The 18,031-nt window shown below is 52.0% G+C and overlaps 1 protein-coding gene across 2 annotated transcripts in view; it reads right to left on the bottom strand.

Moving 5' to 3' along the window:
- Positions 1 to 2,181: 2,181 nt before the first annotated feature.
- The window catches only part of SETDB1 (SET domain bifurcated histone lysine methyltransferase 1), a 33,155-nt gene continuing 17,305 nt past the window's right edge, over positions 2,182 to 18,031 (bottom strand). For both annotated transcript variants that reach the window (XM_081173481.1, XM_081173482.1), the window contains exons 13-21: positions 16,156 to 16,272; positions 14,316 to 14,485; positions 9,358 to 9,962; positions 8,739 to 8,767; positions 7,253 to 7,373; positions 6,786 to 6,945; positions 5,410 to 5,612; positions 4,108 to 4,196; positions 2,182 to 2,584 (exon numbers count right to left, since the gene is read on the bottom strand). In XM_081173481.1, the coding sequence (XP_081029607.1) occupies positions 2,467 to 2,584; positions 4,108 to 4,196; positions 5,410 to 5,612; positions 6,786 to 6,945; positions 7,253 to 7,373; positions 8,739 to 8,767; positions 9,358 to 9,962; positions 14,316 to 14,485; positions 16,156 to 16,272 (1,612 nt within the window). In that variant the 3' untranslated portion in view covers positions 2,182 to 2,466. The remainder of the gene's footprint in view (positions 2,585 to 4,107; positions 4,197 to 5,409; positions 5,613 to 6,785; positions 6,946 to 7,252; positions 7,374 to 8,738; positions 8,768 to 9,357; positions 9,963 to 14,315; positions 14,486 to 16,155; positions 16,273 to 18,031) is intronic.

Consider the following 18,031-nt stretch of genomic DNA (forward strand, 5'->3'; position numbering starts at 1 on the left):
CGCGAGGCTTGGGGCGGCAGCGGACTGCTTGCGCGCACCTAGAAACTTGGGGCGTGCTGAGCTCAGCGCGCGCCAAGCTTCTGCATGCCGGCAAGCAGTCCGCTGCCGCCCCAAGCCTCGCGCACCCGGTGGGACCTCCTGCCGGGCGCGCGAGGCTTGCAGGCATTCGCCCCATAAGACGCACCCCGATTTCCCCTTCATTTTTGGAGGGGAAAAAGTGCGTCTTATGGGGCGAAAAATACGGTAGGTCCAGTCGTGGCTGACTCTGGGGTTGCGGCGCTCATCTCGCTTTATTGGCCGAGGGAGCCGGCGTACAGCTTCCGGGTCAAGTGGCCAGCAGGACTAAGCCGCTCCTGGTGAACCAGAGCAGCGCACGGAAACGCCATTTACCTTCCTGCAGGAGCGATACCTATTTATCTACTTGCACTTTGACGTGCTTTCGAACTGCAAGGTTGGCAGGAGCTGGGACCGAAAGACGGGAGCTCACCCCGCCGCGGGGATTCAAACCGCCGACCTTCAGATCGGCAAGCCCTAGGCTCTGTGGTTTAACCCACAGCGCCACCCGCGTCCCATTAAACGCCCTTAGAAATCAAGATAGACTTCCTCTGGACCAGGAGGCTCTGTAAGAACACCAGACGAGCCCTGCAGCTGGATCAGGGCCAAAGGGACCAATCCAGTCCAACACCCCGCAGCCAGCCAGATGCCCTGATGGGAAGCTCATGATCTGGACCCGAACACAGCAGCAAAATGACCCCTACATGCGATTCCCTGGAACTGGTATTGCTGCTGTTTGCATTTGTCTGTCTTCAACAGACAATGGAGTATGCCTCTGGGGTGAAGTCAAAGTGCCACACTAGCAGTACCAGAGTGACCTCTCTGGGATGCAAACCTGGGCAGTGCGCTTCGGGGTCCTGGGCCGCCCAGACGACAAGACCCCCCCAAATCAGCCTCGGTGATGTCCAAAAGAAAGCAGAGCAAGACATTTGACGCCAGCTTGGTTGCTGGAATTGCGGGAAGGAGGCACACAAGGCGACTGTAGAGTCTCCACGTTTGTGTTGGGTTTAGTCCAGGGGTCAGCAAACTTTCAGCGGGGGGCCGGTCTCCTTGTCCCTCAGACCTTGTGGGGGGCCGGACTATAAGCCGCACACCCCTGACTCTCCCCTTCTCCACAGCACCGGACAAGCCCATAGCTGTCAAACTTTTCCCTTTTCTTGCGAGGAATCCTATTCGGAATAAGGGAATTTCCCTTAAAAAATGGAAAACGTCGACAGCTATGGACAAGCCCCGGTGGCTGCTTGCCTGTGTCCTGCGAGCGGCAGGGGCTGGTGGCAGGACGATGACCGGCGTGCAAAAGGGCTCCGGAGAGGGGCTGCTTAAAATGGCGGTTCCTCGAGCGCTGCTACTGCTGGCAGCAACAAAGCCCAGCCCTCTTCCTTCTCTAGGCAGGGCAGGGAGAAGCCAGGAGGAGGGAGGGAGGAGGTGCTGCTGCCAAGGGGGGGGGGGAGAGGGAAGGAACACGTGTGCTGCCAATCCATGCGGCGATTCATAGACCATCCGTGGGCCGGATCCAGAAGGCAACTGGGCCTGATCCGGCCTATGGGCCTTCGTTTGCCGACCCATGGTTTAGTTCTTCGCCTTTTCTTCTCCTGAACTGGGAGTATTCCGAGGCATTTTTACTGCCTCCCGGCAGTAGGGAAGGAGACCGTATTGTCCATGAATTTGTCTTAATGGTTGAAAGCCATCCACGTTCAGGGAGCCATCGCTGCATCGACCCCTGGCATCTCCAGGTGATCGCAGGGTTGGAAAGGATCCCAAGGATCGACTACTCCAACCCCCTGCAATGCAGAAATCCGGCCTGCAGCTGCCCCTGAGGGGGCATGGACCACTAGCCTCGAACCACACTCACCCATGCGCCAAAGAGATAATGGGCTGCAGATGCATGAAACACCACCTTTCTGTCGTTTAAACCGCGCTCTGGGAAAAGCCAGCTTTTCTTTTGAGAAACACAGAGAGAGAGCTCTTTCCTTCCAAGGGTCAGATGGAAAGTCCCATAGGATCTGGGCCCTGATCCTGAATAATCCCTGGATCAGCGCCCAAGATCGTTCCCCATAAAAACCTCCATGGCTGTGCCCTACGTTATATTTTCTTTTTTTAAAAAAAGAAAAGGTTCAGAAGCAGACAGTCTTTTGAAATCGAGAGTAAACATGGTTTTATTGCTTTACGACGACGAAAGGAGGGGGGGGCGGTCCTCTGCAAAACTCCATACACAGAACCAGGCCCTCGACAACGCGGCGCCGAAAATGGATGAGGCCGCAAACAGAGAACGAGACGTGTGAGAAGTGGGTAAGGGGGGGGGGTCCACTGACCCAAAAGGGCTTTAAAAAATAAAACACTTTAAAAAAATTCATGAAATACGCCCCCCCCGCGCCTAAAAAAAAGGAGGGTGGGCAGCGGGAGAAAGAAACCTTACAACAAACGTCCACGGCATTCAATTGCACCGCAGCAGCACAGAAGTTCCTTGCCCTCCACACTGCCAACTTCGTAGTTATAGTCCCAGGTAAGTTCGGTGCCGGCTCTGATCCTCCTGCGAGAAGGAGAAAAGAGTTTTGCAGTTTTGAAACGGCAGCTTAGAATGGGAGAGACTCTCTGGGTGAACAGCAGTGAGCCTCAGCTTCTGCTCCCCCACCTGTAAAATGGGCATAACGGGACTCAGGAGACCATGTCGTGATCTAGAGTGCAACTGCACTTGGCCGCTCAGAGTGGCTGGGGAAACCCACCCAGATGGGCAGGGTATAATTATTATTATTAATATGATTATTATTATTACTACTACTACTACTACTGTCCGCACCTCAAAAAAAGAGGAGATTCTGTAGAGGAGCAAAAAGGTTCAGAAAAGGGCTACCAAAATGATGGAAGGGAAAGAAGCAATTGCCCCGTTAAAGAAATAATACATTTGGGGCTTTTTTTGGTATCAGGGGTCAGCAGACTTTGCCAGCAGGGGGCCGGTCCACTGTCCCTCAGAATTTGTGGGGGATGGACTATTTTTTTTGGGGGGGGGATGAACGAATTCCTATGCCCCCTCAAATAACCCAGAGATGCATTTTAAATACAGCGGTACCTCGGGTTAAGAACTTTAATTCGTTCTGGAGGTCCGTTCTTAACTTGAAACTGTTCTTAACCTGACTTTAACCTAACTTTAGCTAATGGAGCCTCCAGCTGCCGCTGCGCTGCCAGAGCATGATTTCTGTTCTCATCGTGAAGCAAAGTTCTTAACCCGAGGTAATATTTCTGGGTTAGCGGAGTCTGTAACCTAAAGCGTATGTACCCCCAGGTACCACACACATTCCGCTCATGTAAAAACACCAGGCAGGCCCCACAAATAACCCAGCGATGCATTTTAAATAAGAGAGCGCATTCGACTCATGTAAAAACATGCTGATTCCCAGACCGTCCGCGGGCCGGATTGAGAAGGCGATTGGGCCGGATCCAGCCCCCGGGCCTTAGTTTGCCTAGCCCTGGTATACAGGGGGGAAAGAGGTGTCATGCTAGAATGTCAAAGTACACATGGCATGGACAGAGTGTGCACATTAAAGTTTCCATCCCCCATGACACTGGAAGCTAAAGATTGGAAGAGTAAAGGCAGACTAAAGAAAGCACCTCTTTAGTTGAACTGTGGAACTCCCTGCCACAGGAGACAGGGACGGCCCACTTTAAAAGAGGGATATCGATGGCTGCTAGCTATGCTCCGCCCTTGCAGCCAGAGGCAGTAACGCTCCTCGCTACCAACCCCTGGAAAGTGGAATCCTGGGAACTGTAGTTTGTTGTGGGTGCCAAGTTGTCAAGAGGCGGCACCCCCCAGTCCTCTCCCAGAGCAGTTTAACATCTGACCCCTTGTCCAGGGAACTCTGGGAATCGTAGTTCTGGGAGCGGGATCTCCTAATCACACTCAGCACCCTGGATGAACTACGGTTCCCAGGATTCGGAGGGCGGGAGCCGTTGGGTGTTCAAAGTGGTGGAAGGGGGCTTTAAATGCCTGGTGCGGATGCGGCCGAAGGGAAGCTGGACCGAAGAGAGAGAAGCTGGTCTTTTTGGGAGAGTGCTTACTTGCTGGCGAAGAAGGCCACCCATGGGAAACGGAGGTCGTGGGTGTCCACAAAGACGTTCTGGACAAAGAGGTTAGGACTGCAGCTATGCTGGAAACAGAAATGCGCGTTAGCCGAAATCAGAAAGGCAAAACCTCTGTGCCGACTGACGTCAAGGTATTTTAGAGCTGCTCATTATCTAGCCAAAATGATATTTGAAAGTGTGAAAGTATCATCAACAGAAGTTAACTCAGAAATGGACGTAAAATGCTGAATTTCCTTAGCAGACCACAATACGCGCCCCCCTTTTTTTTAAAAAAAAGGAGTATCCTCTTCTTTTAACAAATGTTAAAACACAAAACTGGATGAAGTACCACAAATACGTCCATTTCTCAGAAGGAAAAAAAACTGACAACGCACCCCCCCAAAAAAAAACCACAAGTAAAACACAGATAAAATTAAGCAAGCAACAACAAGCCCCCACCCCAAAAAACCCCAACATCAGTTTTTAAAAATAAAGGGGGGGGGGACATTTGGTAAGCACAGAGGGGAGGGGTCAGAATTATGCATTTGGGAACCTGAGGTGTAGGCAAATTATTTCCGACAAGGTGCTGACCATTAACATTGGGAAAAAAATGAGAAAACAGAAGGGGGGGGCTTCTTTGATCTGACCTCCCCCCCCAAAAAAAAATATTCCTAAACCTCACCAACTCTTCGTCTGTCCACAAATATCCTTTAAACATTCACCCAGTCTTTCCCTAATCTCTGATATTTCTGCCCCCCCCCCGTCTTCTTGAGGACATTCCGTGACATCACAGCCGCTCAGCCAATGAAAGGAAGCTCCAAAGTGACCAAGCCAAAAATCCAACCACCAGTTGCAAATCTACTGTCTATAATATTTATCTCCCACATCTCAAGCTTTAGGTTTTCAAGGTCTCTTACGACACATGCAGGAAATCTGTTGTTATTTAGCGTTGGGCGCTGGGAACAAATCGAGGGAGTTTATTTTAGCACAGCTATCTTTAACAATCTGTTGTTTGAGAACAGAAATGCTTATATGAAGCAGTGTTTCATTGGGGGGGGGAAGACAACCTAAAAGTTGTTGCTGGCGTGCCTCCTTTAGCCATTCGCTGAGCTGCAGTGACATCACAGAAGGTCAGTGGAAATGAACTGCAGAGCGAGAAGTGCCTGTCATGGAATATCCATCAACAGTAAGACTCTGCAGGGGTAGCAAGAGGTCGGCTTGGACGGAGGAAAAACACCAGAGTTGTGCGAGAAGGGGGAAATTTAATTTGGCTATTAGGTACAGCAGGGAGAATCTCACATTGAGGTAGCGGCCCAAGTTGCCTTCGAGTTTGGCGTCGATGATGTAACAGGACTCCTCTCCGTCATAGAACTGCCGCGTGTTCCTCCGGATGGGCATGTTCTCCCCGGACGCCAGGTTGGTCGACTTGATGGCAATGCCGTGGGTTGACTTCAGGGCGAAGCCGCGGGTGGACTTGACGGCCACCTGCCTTTTCACTGGTCCTGGGAAACACCCAAGGGAGTCGACACCGTTAAAGGGAGATCAAAGAAGCCGATTTCAGACAATTAGGCGTACTGGAACAGCCTGGGCAGTTTCCTAGCCTGAGCAGGCTGGCTTTTCCTTCACCCACAATGCCCGCATCCTTTAGAAAAGTTTCTCCCTCCTACAGCAGGTAAACGGCAGGGCCTTATTCGTGCTGGCACCCCCTTAGCAATATTCGTTCCCTTCTCAGAAGTGGCGGAGGAAGCCAATGGTGGTGGAGCGGTTAATGCAGAGGTTTAGGATCAGAGTTTTTCTTCTCCTAGATGGGCTCCCTTCCCAGGTGGACGAGCCCCACCTGCCCCTCACGGAGGGCTTGAGACCTATCGGCTCCCCTCACCCGGTTTGGCAGCCCAGTGGAAGCCGTTTCCTGGGTTGTGGCCGCTGTCCCATGCTGGCAGCTTCTGGGAGCCACAGGTGAGCGCTGAGCACAGGGTGGGGGCCAAAGGTGGACAAACTACCCCAGAAGGAGCATGGCGTGCCCCCCAACAGTGGCCCTCCCCTTCCCCTAATGCCCCATACACACCAAACAAAAAACAACAACATGATAGAACATCACAATCACAGCATGAATCATGTAGAATACCATATGACTTGACATTTTCATCCCCAAAAAAGTTTTTGATTTGAGTTTCCACTGAAATGAGGCTGCACTTTAACGTTTCTATGTTGTATTTTAATCTTGTTTTCTAAACTGTATTTCAATCAGCTGTTTTTATATTTGGTGTTAGCTGCCCTGAGCCTGGTCTTGGCTGGGGAGGGCAGGGTATAAATATTTATTATTATTATTATTATTATTAGCCTGAATATAAGCCCCACTCCCCCCCCAATTCATGGCAAAGCTGTGCCTGCCCTCTGCATAGTCCCCCATCCTCTCCCCCAAGGCCAGGAAGGGAGAGAACAAGGAAGGGGAAAGGCCACCGCCAACGCAGCGTGCAGATGCGCATGCACATGCTCAAAGCTCGATTTAGCGCTTCTGCGCATGCGCAACTGCCAAAACCCGGAAGTAACCCGTTCCGGTACTTCCGGGTTTCGGCGGTCCACAACCTGAAAATACGCAACCTGAAGCTTCTGTAACCCGAGGTATGACTGTACACACAATCGCCTCCCCTCTCCCGAAACGCGGCTGCGCTCACCCAGCCCCGAAGAGCTCTTCTTGCCATCTGGCCCCGGCTCCTCTTCCGACCCGGAGGAGATGGTCTGGATGTCGTCGCTGTCGTTGCCCTGCGCCTGCCTCGAGGTGCCGCGCCCGTTGTCGCCATCGCTGTCCGTGCTGCTGGAGAGCATCAGCACATCCTGGCGGTGGAAGAGAGAGAGAGAGAGAGAAAAGTGGGAGGGAGGGAGGGAACGTCTGCAGCCGCCCTTCTCCTTGGCCAGCAAGGAATTCCGTTCCGGGCAGCTCAGTTTAAAGTGGGTATCGACAAGATGGAACACAAACCTCTTTTGTTCTTCATATGCCCCCCACTTGCAGGGGGCTGGACTACATGAGCCTTGCGATCCCTCCCCACTCGACAATTCTGAGCCTACGATTCTAACACAAAGCTTTGTGGAAGGATAACAGCCTGCCCACAGTCCTAAAAGTTCTTAAGATAATTACATCTACCTGATGGGACTCTGTGTGCCTCCGGCTCTGAAGCAAAGCCGTCTTGCTGATCGGCCTCCGGACTCCTTCGGGGACCGGCGGGTTTGGATTGTAACCGTACAACCTGCCTGCACCAGGCGCCCTGGGGGAGGACAGAGGAAGGCGTTAGCTGCTCACACAATGCTTCGCCGCAAGATGCCAGCAAGCTGCAACCGCCACGTAAATAGACAGCTGATATATGGCCGTGGTTCCAGCACTGATCCCCCCCCTAATTTTATTTTATTTACTGTAATGCAAAAGTAATATTCAGTGTAAAGAGAAATCAGTCCTCCCTCCTTTCCCTGAACCACAGTTTAGGATTTACGTAACATTTCTTGAACGCACAACATAGGTTATGTATAAGATACAGAATCTTCTGTTTAGCACAATATTCAGTGTACTACAATGCATTATACTAGTTTTTTCCCCTCCGCAGCATTCATTGATTCATTTTTATATGATTTAGAACAAAAACAAATGACTCCATTAATTGTTTCTTTTTCTCAAGTGTAAGAAATTAAGGCGTCCCCTTAAACATTTTCCTTTTGCTTGGGCATTCGGTAGTTTAAACCGCATGCGGTTGTGGAGAGGAGAAAACTCTTGGCTGTTGCCGTTTAAAAATTGGGATTAACATCCTGTAAGTTTAATAGTTTGTTTTATGATAGCCGTGTCGCGTTTGTACAGTTCAGAGGACTTTTAGCCACCCTGGGCTCTGGGTCAGGAGGAGGGTGGAGTTGAAGCAATAAATGATAAAGAAAAGACCCAGTGTGGTGTAGTGGTTAAGAGTGCAGGACTAGGACCAGGGAGAGACCAGGGTTCGAATCCCCCCCCCCCCGCTCAGCAATGATGCTTCCAGAGTGCGACCTTCTCAGTTTATCCTACCTCACAGGTGAAACTGGCTTAAGTGACTGGATCATGTCTGAATGTTTGTCAGATGAGAATGAAAAACAACCCTCCCCGCACCTAGAAGGCTAGCATGTCAGGGAAAAGAGGTTCCCAAAGTGTAGCCCGTGGACCACCTAGTGGTGGCCCCAAAAGCTTAGCTCAGCTGACATGCTGCATTAAGAACTCATACTGATTTTTAACTGTGTTTGCACTGCTTGCCTGAATTCTTAAGACTATATTTTACTGTATCGCAATTAGAATTCTGCAGAATGAAAATGGTAACGCGGTACAGAAAATAAAAGCGACATTAGAAATACAATTAAACACAACATCTAGCACTTGCTACAACGGGCAGAAAAGTCCCTCAGTGATATTCCATTGGTATGTGGTGAACAAGGGTTTGGGGAAACCTCTGAGCTGTATCCTTTTGCCCCTGCCCTTGACATGCTAGCTTTCTGCTTGCGGGGAGTTCTTCAGCTGGTAGAATGTTCAGAAACACTCCCGACTCTTTTCGCAAGAGAGATGGAAATCCAGGAGCAGCCAGGAAGAGCAGAGCAGAAGAAAAGAAAAAAAGAGAACTTACAACAGAGGTTTGCTGTGGTCTTCGGGTTCCTGTGGGAAAGAAGGGCGAGAAAGAGGAAACTGTAGCAAACATTTAAAGGTAAAGGGACTGTGGGGTTGCGGCGCTCATCTCGCTTTACTGGCCGAGGTCATGTGGCCGGCATGACTAAGCCGCTTCTGGCGAACCAGAGCAGCACACGGAAACGCTGTTTACCTTCCCGCCAGAGCGGTACCTATTTATCTACCTGCACTTTGACGTGCTTTTGAACTGCTAGGTTCAAAACTGCAGGAGCAGGGACCGAGCAACGGGAGCTCACCCCGTCGCGGGGATTCAAACTGCTGACCTTCTGATCGGCAAGTCCTAGGCTCAGTGGTTTAACCCACAGTGCCACCCGCGTCCCTAGCAAACATTTAGGCAGAAATATTTAATAAGAGTTGGCCTGCATTGCAAAATATAGTCCGCTGCCCCCACCAAGGTCTGAGGGACTGTGAACCGGCCCCCTGCTGAAAAAGTTTGCTGACCCCTGAGCAAAATCCCCTGCGATGCAGAAATCACGGGTGTAGTCCACGTGTTTCCAAACCCGACAGAGAGGGCCGCCCAAAATCTATCCGCAGAACACTGCAGGGGAGAGGAAGCGTACCTCTTTCTTCTTCACCTCCAGCCCGAAATCGTCCCGGCCTCCCGGTGCCGCCTTCTCGCCGTCCGGGGGCTCGGCCTTTGCGGCCTTCGCCTCGCCCGTCTCGTGCGTGCGAAACGAGGAGCGGCTGTCGTTGTCCTGGAAGCCGTCTGCCATGGTGTTGGAGCTCAGCCAGGAGGCTACCTTGTTTTTGGAGGTCTCCTCGGAGAGGGGGGGCTTGCAGTGGGCGGCCTCCTCGTGGCTGTGGCTGGCCTGCCGGGCCAGGCCCGAGTCCTTGGAAGCCGTCTCGGAGACGCCGTTCTCCCGCTGGCCCCGCGTCTGTCGCCGGGTGGCGTAGCTTCGCCAGACCGAGCTGGTGCTGAAGTCCTCGTCTTTGCAGAAGTTGTCGTCCGAGCTCTCCTCGTTGGACTCCTCCTGCTCCTCCGAGCCCGAGTTCTCGTCCTCGTCGTCCTTCAGGTTGACGCCGCTGCTGTCCGAAGAGCACTTGGCCTCGCTTTCGTAGCCCTCCTTCGAGTTCTCCACGCTCTCAATGTGGTCCAGGTTGGCAAAGTATTCATCGCCCATCTCTAGGCCCTCCTTGTCGGCAAAGTCGTCCGTCAGGATTTTACCTGTGGGGCAGCAAGGAGAGAAACAGCAGTCGGGAGGAGAAAGAGAGAGACCCTTATCTCTCGGCTTGGAAACATAAACCTTTGCAAACTCGAAGACACTCCCGTTAATTGAAATTGAAATACTATTGAAATTGAAATACTTTATTGTCACTTGTATAACTTGTAGTGGGACGCAGGTGGCGCTGTGGGTAAAAGCCTCAGCACCTAGGGCTTGCCGATCGAAAGGTCGGCGGTTGGAATCCCTGCGGCGGGGTGCGCTCCCATCGTTCGGTCCCAGCGCCTGCCAACCTAGCAGTTCGAAAGCACCCCCGGGTGCAAGTAGATAAATAGGGACCGCTTACAAGCGGGAAGGTAAACGGTGTTTCCGTGTGCGGCTCTGGTTCGCCAGAGCAGCGATGTCACGCTGGCCACGTGACCCGGAAGTGTCTTTGGACAGCGCTGGCCCCCGGCCTCTTGAGTGAGATGGGCACACAACCCTAGAGTCTGGCAAGACTGGCCCGTACGGGCAGGGGTACCTTTACCTTTACCTTTACAACTTGTATAAGGTCCGTATAGTTAAAGCTCTGGTTTTCCCAGTAGTGATGTAGGGAAGTGAGAGCTGGACCATCAAGAAGGCTGATCGCCGAAGAATGGATGCTTTTGAATTCTGGTGCTGGAGGAGACTCTTGAGAGTCCCATGGACTGCAAGAAGATCAAACCTCTCCATTCTGAAGGAAATCAGCCCTGAGTGCTCACTGGAAGGACAGATCCTGAAGCTGAGGCTCCAAGACTTTGGCCACCTCATGAGAAGAGAAGACTCCCTGGGAAAGACCCTGATGTTGGAAAAGATGGAGGGCACAAGGAGAAGGAGAAGACGGAGGACGAGATGGTTGGATGATGTTCTCAAAGCTGCCAGCATGAGTTTGACCAAACTGCGGGAGGCAGTGGAAGACAGGAGTGCCTGGCATTCTCTGGTCCAGGGGGTCAGAAAGAGGCGGACACGACTAAATGCCTAAACAACAACAACTTGTATACAGTGAGATTACACGAGCACCCCCCACTCAGCTCTCTTAGTCTTAATTCCCCTTGTTTACTGATGCACACCACCAAACCAGAAAGTCAGTTGCCCTGTTGTTATCTTTTCATTCAGCAGCCTAACACAGTGTTTCCCAACCACTGTTCCGCGGCACACTAGTGTGCCGCGAGATGTTGCCTGGTGTGCCGCGGGAAAAATTAAAAAATTTGAAAGATTTTTTTTTAAAAAAGTCAAATTTTCGATTGGGGCGCCGTCACTAGATGACCCCTGGGGTTCCCTCCCTCCCTCCCGCTCTGCGCCTCCCTCCTCCTCCTCCTCCGGGGAGGCCCTTCCTGGCTCTCGGCCAAGGCTTGGCGGCTGCCACTCACTCACTCGCTCGCCCACCCGTCCCTCCATCCCTGCACCCGGCCTCTCCCCCTCCGTCCCCGGCGCGGGGGCTGCCGGGATCCGTAGTCCCCTCGCCCTTGGGCTCTGCGCCCGCGCGGGGTGCGCGAACTACGTTTCCCAGCGTGGCCTGGCGGGCCGGGCATTTTGTTTGAAGCGCTCTTCTCCCGGCCATGGAATGAGCGCAGCGGCGGCGGCCGGGCGGGCAGGGGCTCTTCCGCGCAGACCCCGCGCAGCCTGCCTGCGCCCCCGCGGAGATCGGGCAGCAGGATGGAGCCCGGGGATCCCCGCGGAGGCGGAGCGGCGGCGGCTGCCCCCCAGGTAGGGCTGCGTCGGGGGGGGGGTTATTTTTGCAATGCTGCATCCGCGCCCGAGGGGACGCATCGGACCGCGGGGAGACCCCTTGGCGGGCGTGCAAGGCAATGCATGCGTGCAGGCGTTGCATGGAGTGCAGTGCAATGCAATGGCAACGCGGCGCCCTGCATGCATGCATGCAACTTCCACCGGCGCTCCAGACTTGGCAGGTGAGGGGGTCCCCAGTGGGCGGCAGAGAGAGCCGGGAGGGCGAAGGGGAGCCGGGGGGGGAGCAGTGCTGCTCCCCGAGCCGAGCCCGGGGGAAAACTTCGGCGTCGTTGCGCCGGGTGTTGGAAGCGGAGGCTGGCGGGGGCCCCTCACCTGCAAAACCTGGTCGCCTCTCATATATTTCGTGCATTGCATTCATCGCCCGCTTTCTCCTCCAAGGAGCTCCCGGGGGCGCGCGTGGTTCTCCCCGTGTTATCCTCGCAACAACAGCCCTGCGAGGTGGGTCAGGCGAGTGGCCCAAGGGAGCACCCAGGGATTGTCCTGGCCAGGTGGGGTGATTTGAACCCTGCTCTCTGCCCGGTCTTCCTCCTCATTTAGCCCCCACATGTGCATGACTGTGCATGACTGAGGTTTCCCCCCCTCGTCTTGGCTATGGTGTGAGTCTGTGCTGTTAATTAATGGGGTTCTGCCTTCGGAGAAGATGAGCCAGCCCTCAAGGAGGTGATTATGTAATTTGCTAGCAATTCATGTCCCTCCCGCCGTGACGCTGCGCGCTGACGTCACGGGGCTGTAATGGTGGTGTGCCTCGAGATTTTTTTCATGAAACAAGTGTGCCTTTGCCCAAAAAAGGTTGGGAAACACTGGCCTAACAGCCCACGTATAGAAGCTGTTCATTACCCTGTTGGTGCGACTAATCCTGCCTCTGTATCTTCTGCCCGAGGGCAGGAGATCAAGAAAGTGCCGGCCAGGGTGTGAATCATCCCTGAGAATTTTCCTCACTCTCCTGAGGCAACGTTCTTCCGCTATTTCATCCAGCGGATTCACGGGACAGCCCATAATATTTTGTGCTGTATTTACCACCCTCTGTAGGCACTTCCTATCAGATGATGTCAAACCAGCGTACCACACCGTGATGCAGTAGGAAAGGACACTTTCTATTGTGGATCGGTAGAAGGAGATCACCAAATGTTGATTGACATCGTTCTTTCGCGAAGACTCCATCTTCTGAGGAGATGGAGTCTCTGTTGGGCTTTCTTAACCACCTGGGTTGTATTGATTTTCCAAGTCAGGTCTTCACTCAGATAAACTCCTGGGAATTTAAAGGAAGAGACTCTCTCTACAAAGCCGTCCCCGATGTACAGCGGGGCTAGCTAATTGTGAGCTTGTGAGTTCAAGATACAAAGTTTATAAAGCTGGAAATAGGAAGTTTATAAAAGTATGCACAGAATGGGGAAAGCTTTTTCCTTCCTCGCTTATGACACCAGATCACCAAACCGTCTGTCTCGCCTGGTCCAAAAATTGGTTTACTTTCTAAGAGCTCCAGATCTGTCTGCTAAATACCTTATTGTTCAGCTGTTAGCGGCTCCTGAACTTGTTATAGCCAGACACTGGAGAACTCTTAATATGGACTTTTTGGAAGAACTGTCACAGACACGGGGCATCATTCTTATGGATAAACTAACAGAATCTCCGTACTGGAAGAAGATACACAGCTTCATATACAAGGCGGTTTAATTTTATTGACTATGCTGAATCTACTTCACATGCCTGCTTCTGATGGGACACTGGAATGAGACATCTCTTTGATTTCTTCTCCTGTACGGCATCAACCAACGTCTGCATTCCAGTGTACTATTCTTTAACACTATCTCTGTACTCCAGGGAGGGGGTTGGCATTATGTTTATTGTTTCTTCAGGCCTGCTATATCTGAAAATCAGTAAAATATGAAGGGTGAGGAACACTAAAACTTCTGGACGTCCAATGAAGCTGAGTGTTGGAAGATTTGGGACAAATAAAAGAAAGGACTTCTTTTCATGCAGTGCAAAGTTAAAGTATGGAACTCCCTCCCACAGGAGGCAGCAATGGCCACCAACAATGTGGTTTGCACATTTATAAACCATGGTTTGCTTAGCCCAGGTGAGGTTTATTCGAACCATGGTTTGTTTAGCCTAATTGTGACTCATTTGAACCATGGTTTGTTTAGCCTAATTGTGGCTCATTTGAACCATGGTTTGTTTAGCCTAATTGTGACTCATTTGAACCATGGTTTGTTTAGCCTAATTGTGACTCATTTGAACCATGGTTTGTTTAGCCTAATTGTGACTCATTTGAACCATGGTTTGTTTAGCCAAAGTGTGGCTTATTTGAACCATGGTTTGTTTAGCCTAATTGAGACTCATTTGAACCATGGTTTATTTAGCCTAATTGTGACTCATTTGAACCATGGTTTGTTTTCTGCCAGGGAACCACAATGTGAAGCCATAGCGTGCTGTTAGCTTGTGAGCCACAGCTTGTTTCAACCATGGTTTGGCGCGATGTCTATGTGCAGCGGCCTTGCTTAATCCCAGTTCCTTTGGCACATGAACGCTGCTCTTTAGGGCAGCTGCCCCACAGATGGAGAGGCCGAGGCCCCAGGCCCTGCGCCCCGTACCTGCGTAGATGCAGACGAAGGAGCCCCTGGCGATGTCGTCCAGGCAGCGGATGCCCCAGCCCTTGTTCTGCGTCTTGAAGAGCTGCAGCCGGACTTGCAGGCCGTGTTGCACCAGGCGGTTCGTGCACATGTTCCGATTGCACTTGCAGCGCTTGTTGCACTCGTAGACGCTGGAAGAGCCCCAGGAAGAAGAGGGGAGAAGATGCAGGGAGAGTCAAGCAATGGAAAGGGCTGCTCACTGGGCCCAGAGAGTGCGCCTGCCTCATCCATCTTACAACAAGAGAAGGCAACGTTCCCAGAGCCAGGAAGCTGCCTTGATCTCGAGCCAAGCCACTGAGGCCCCTCTAGTGCAGGGGTCAGCAACCATTTTCAGCAGGGGGCCGGTCCACTGTCCCTCAGACCTTGTGGGGGTCCGGACTATATTTTGAAGAAAAAACAAACGAATTCCTATGCCCCACAAATAACCCAGAGATGCATTTTAAATAAAAGGGCACATTCTACTCATGCAAAAACACGCTGATTCCTGGTCCGCCTGCGGGCCGGATTTAGAAGGCAATTGGGTCGGATCCGGCCCCCGGGCCTTAGGTTGCCTACCCATGCTCTAGTGTTGACCCAACTCTGCAGGGATTCAGGCAGGGGACATTCCTGGCCCTACCTATAAACCCTAGGGATGGGGTCTGGGACCTTCTGCAGGCAAGGCTGGTTCTCTGCTGCTGAGCTACAGCCCTTCCTCTAAAAAGAAAGAAAGATTCTAGTCCTCATGCTTCTGAGTGAAAGCTGGTTTGGTGTCCAGCACTGAAGGGACTTCCTCGTCAGGCCCAGAGAGTGTGCCTGCTTCACCTTTCTTAGTAACAAGGGATGGCAATGTTCCCAGAGTCAGGAAGCTGCCTCGTACTCAAGTCAGGCCACTCGGTCCATGTAGGTCAGTACTCCTGATCTAGTCCTCTTTCGCTGGAGGTATTTAAGCAGACATCGAGCTACCGTCGGTCAGGGATGCTGGAACCACGTCCTGCGCTCATCAGCCAAGGGGGGGGGGGGGCGATAAGGAACCATCATGGGAGTACACAAGCAAGCATATAATGTCTGGCCAAAATTTGCTCCCCAGGAATTCCTTCCCCTTGTGGTTCCTGGTGCCTCCTTCTGGAACAACAAAAGACAAGTCCCCTCCATCTTTTCAGCAGACTTTCAAATCTCTGGGGATGGCTTCCCACCCTCTCCTCTTATGCTACTCCTCTCCAGGTTATGACATACTCCTTCGCCTGCTTCTCATGCAACTACGGCTTCCCAAAAACACTTGCAATCTTGGCTGCCCTCCTCCGGTCGGGCTGCAGAGCGGGGCATCACCTTGCCAACAAAGGCCCGTATAGTTCAAGCTCTGGTTTTCCCAGTAGTGATGTATGGAAGTGAGAGCTGGACCATAAAGAAGGCTGATTGCCAAAGAATGGATGCTTTTGAATTCTGGTGCTGGAGGAGACTCTTGAGAGTCCCATGGACTGCAAGAAGATCAAACCTCTCCATTCTGAAGGAAATCAGCCCTGAGTGCTCACTGGAAGGACAGATCCTGAAGCTGAGGCTCCAAGACTTTGGCCACCTCATGAGAAGAGAAGACTCCCTGGAAAAGACCCTGATGTTGGGAAAGATGGAGGGCACAAGGAGAAGGGGACAACAGAGGACGAGATGGTGGGACAGTGTTCTTGAAGCTACCAACATGAGTTTGACCAAACTGCGGGAGGCAGTGGAAGACAGGAGGGCCTTGCATGCTCTGGTCCAGGGGGTCACGAAGAGTCGGACAAGACTAAACAACTAAACAGCAACAACAACAACAACAAAGAAAGCTTACCCTGTGGGGAGGCATTCTTCCAGTCTCTTGTACTGGAACCCGGCGTTTGGGTTGGTCTGGCCCCCCGGGGTGCAGGCGGTCGCTTGGATCGTGAGCTGGTGGCAAGCGCATTTGGACCTGTCGAGGAGGAGGGGGGAAGTGCGGGGCTCAAGTCAGGAAACCAAACCCCCGGCTGTAAGGCCAGAGAGCGCCCCAGGGGTCTCTGCACAGCAGCCCCAGAGTGGTTTGCAATCCCACCTCTCGTTGAGTTGGAGAACACGGCCAGAACAGCTCTTTTAAGAATTGGCGCCCAAGTTCAATTCTGTTACCCCCCCCCCCCCCATCCTTCCATCCCTTTTCCTTTGCATGTCGGGTCTTTAATTTAGACTGTAAGCCTGCGGGCAGAGATTGCCATCTTTTTAACGGATGGCACTTAAGTCTCCCTGGGAGCCTTTGCAGCTGAAGAGCAGGGCAGAAACTCTCCAAATTAACTGAAATAAATAAAGAAATATAGTGTAGTCACATTTGTGGATTTAAAAGGTGCTGTGAGTCACTTGAGAGACCTTCCGAGTTGCAAGCAACAAACGAGCCCCATCATAATTATACCCCCACTGCCCCCAGGTGCTACATAAGACCCGCTCTGCATTTCTTAGAAACCGATCTTTCAGCAGCACCTGCCCTCTGGAACTCCCCGACTATTGATATCAGGCAGGCGGCTGTGCTGAAACCTTTACTGCGACAGCTAAAATTTCTGTTTAGACAGAGCCCATTCAGCCACGCAGAAGAGGACTCTCCTCATCTGTGGTTCTCAGCAGCTGGCAGCACCTACAGCAACCATTCACTTGCCTTCCGTTCTTAGAATCGTGGAATTGTAGAGTTGGAAGGGACCCCAGGGGTCATCCAGCCCAACCCCCTGCAAGGCAGGAATCTTGGTGGGGCTCAAACACACAACGCTAAGATTGAGCAGACTGAACTAGGATGTACGTTTTGATTTTTTCTTGGTTTACTGTTGATTTTTATCTTTTGAATATTTCTAAGACTTGTTTTTAACCAACAATTTCATTATTCTATTCTCTTTCTAAACTGCTCGGGGTCTTAAAAACACACACACCGTTGAGCAGCGTATAAATAAACAAATACAGCCGTACCTTGAAGCCAAATGCCTTGGCTCCTAAACAAAATTGGCTCCCGAACAATCGAAACCCGGAAGTGAGTATTCCACTTTCCAAACGATTTTCGGAAGCCAAACACCCGGTGCAGCTTCTGATTGGCTGTAGGATGCTCCTGCAGCCAATCAGAAGCCATGCTTTGGTTTCCGAATGGTTCTGGGAGTCGAATGGGAGTCAAAGTACCACTGTACAGGCAACAACTAGGTGCATCCAACTGGCGTGCACATACAGCGCTGTCCCCGGAAGTGGCCGGAAGAGGGGGGTGGATAGGATTACACATACAGTGGTGCCCCGCAAGACGAATGCCTCGCAAGACGGAAAACCCGCTAGACGAAAGGGTTTTCCGCTTTGGAGGTGCTTCGCAAAAGGAATTTCCTATGGGCTTGCTTCGCAAGACGACAATGTATTGCGAGTTCCTGCAGGGGTTTTTTCCTCCCCCCCTTTTTCCCAAGCTGCTAAACTGCTTATCAGCTGATCCACTAAGCCCGCTAAGCCGCTAATAGCGCTAATACGCTAAGCCGCTAATGGGCTTGCTTCGCAAGACGAAAAAACCGCAAGACGAAGAGACTCGCGGAACGGATTCTTTTCGTCTTGCGAGGCACCACTGTATGGGGGTCAGGAACACAACCCCCACGCAAAACAAGTCATTGCTGCAAATAACTGCAGGGCCCTCCAGCGGAAACAGGGTCCTTCCCACCCACCAGCCGGTTTTGGGGAGAAGAGGAAGC

This window comes from Podarcis bocagei (genome assembly GCF_964188305.1).
Source record: "Podarcis bocagei genome assembly, chromosome: 16".
NCBI lineage: Eukaryota > Metazoa > Chordata > Lepidosauria > Squamata > Lacertidae > Podarcis > Podarcis bocagei.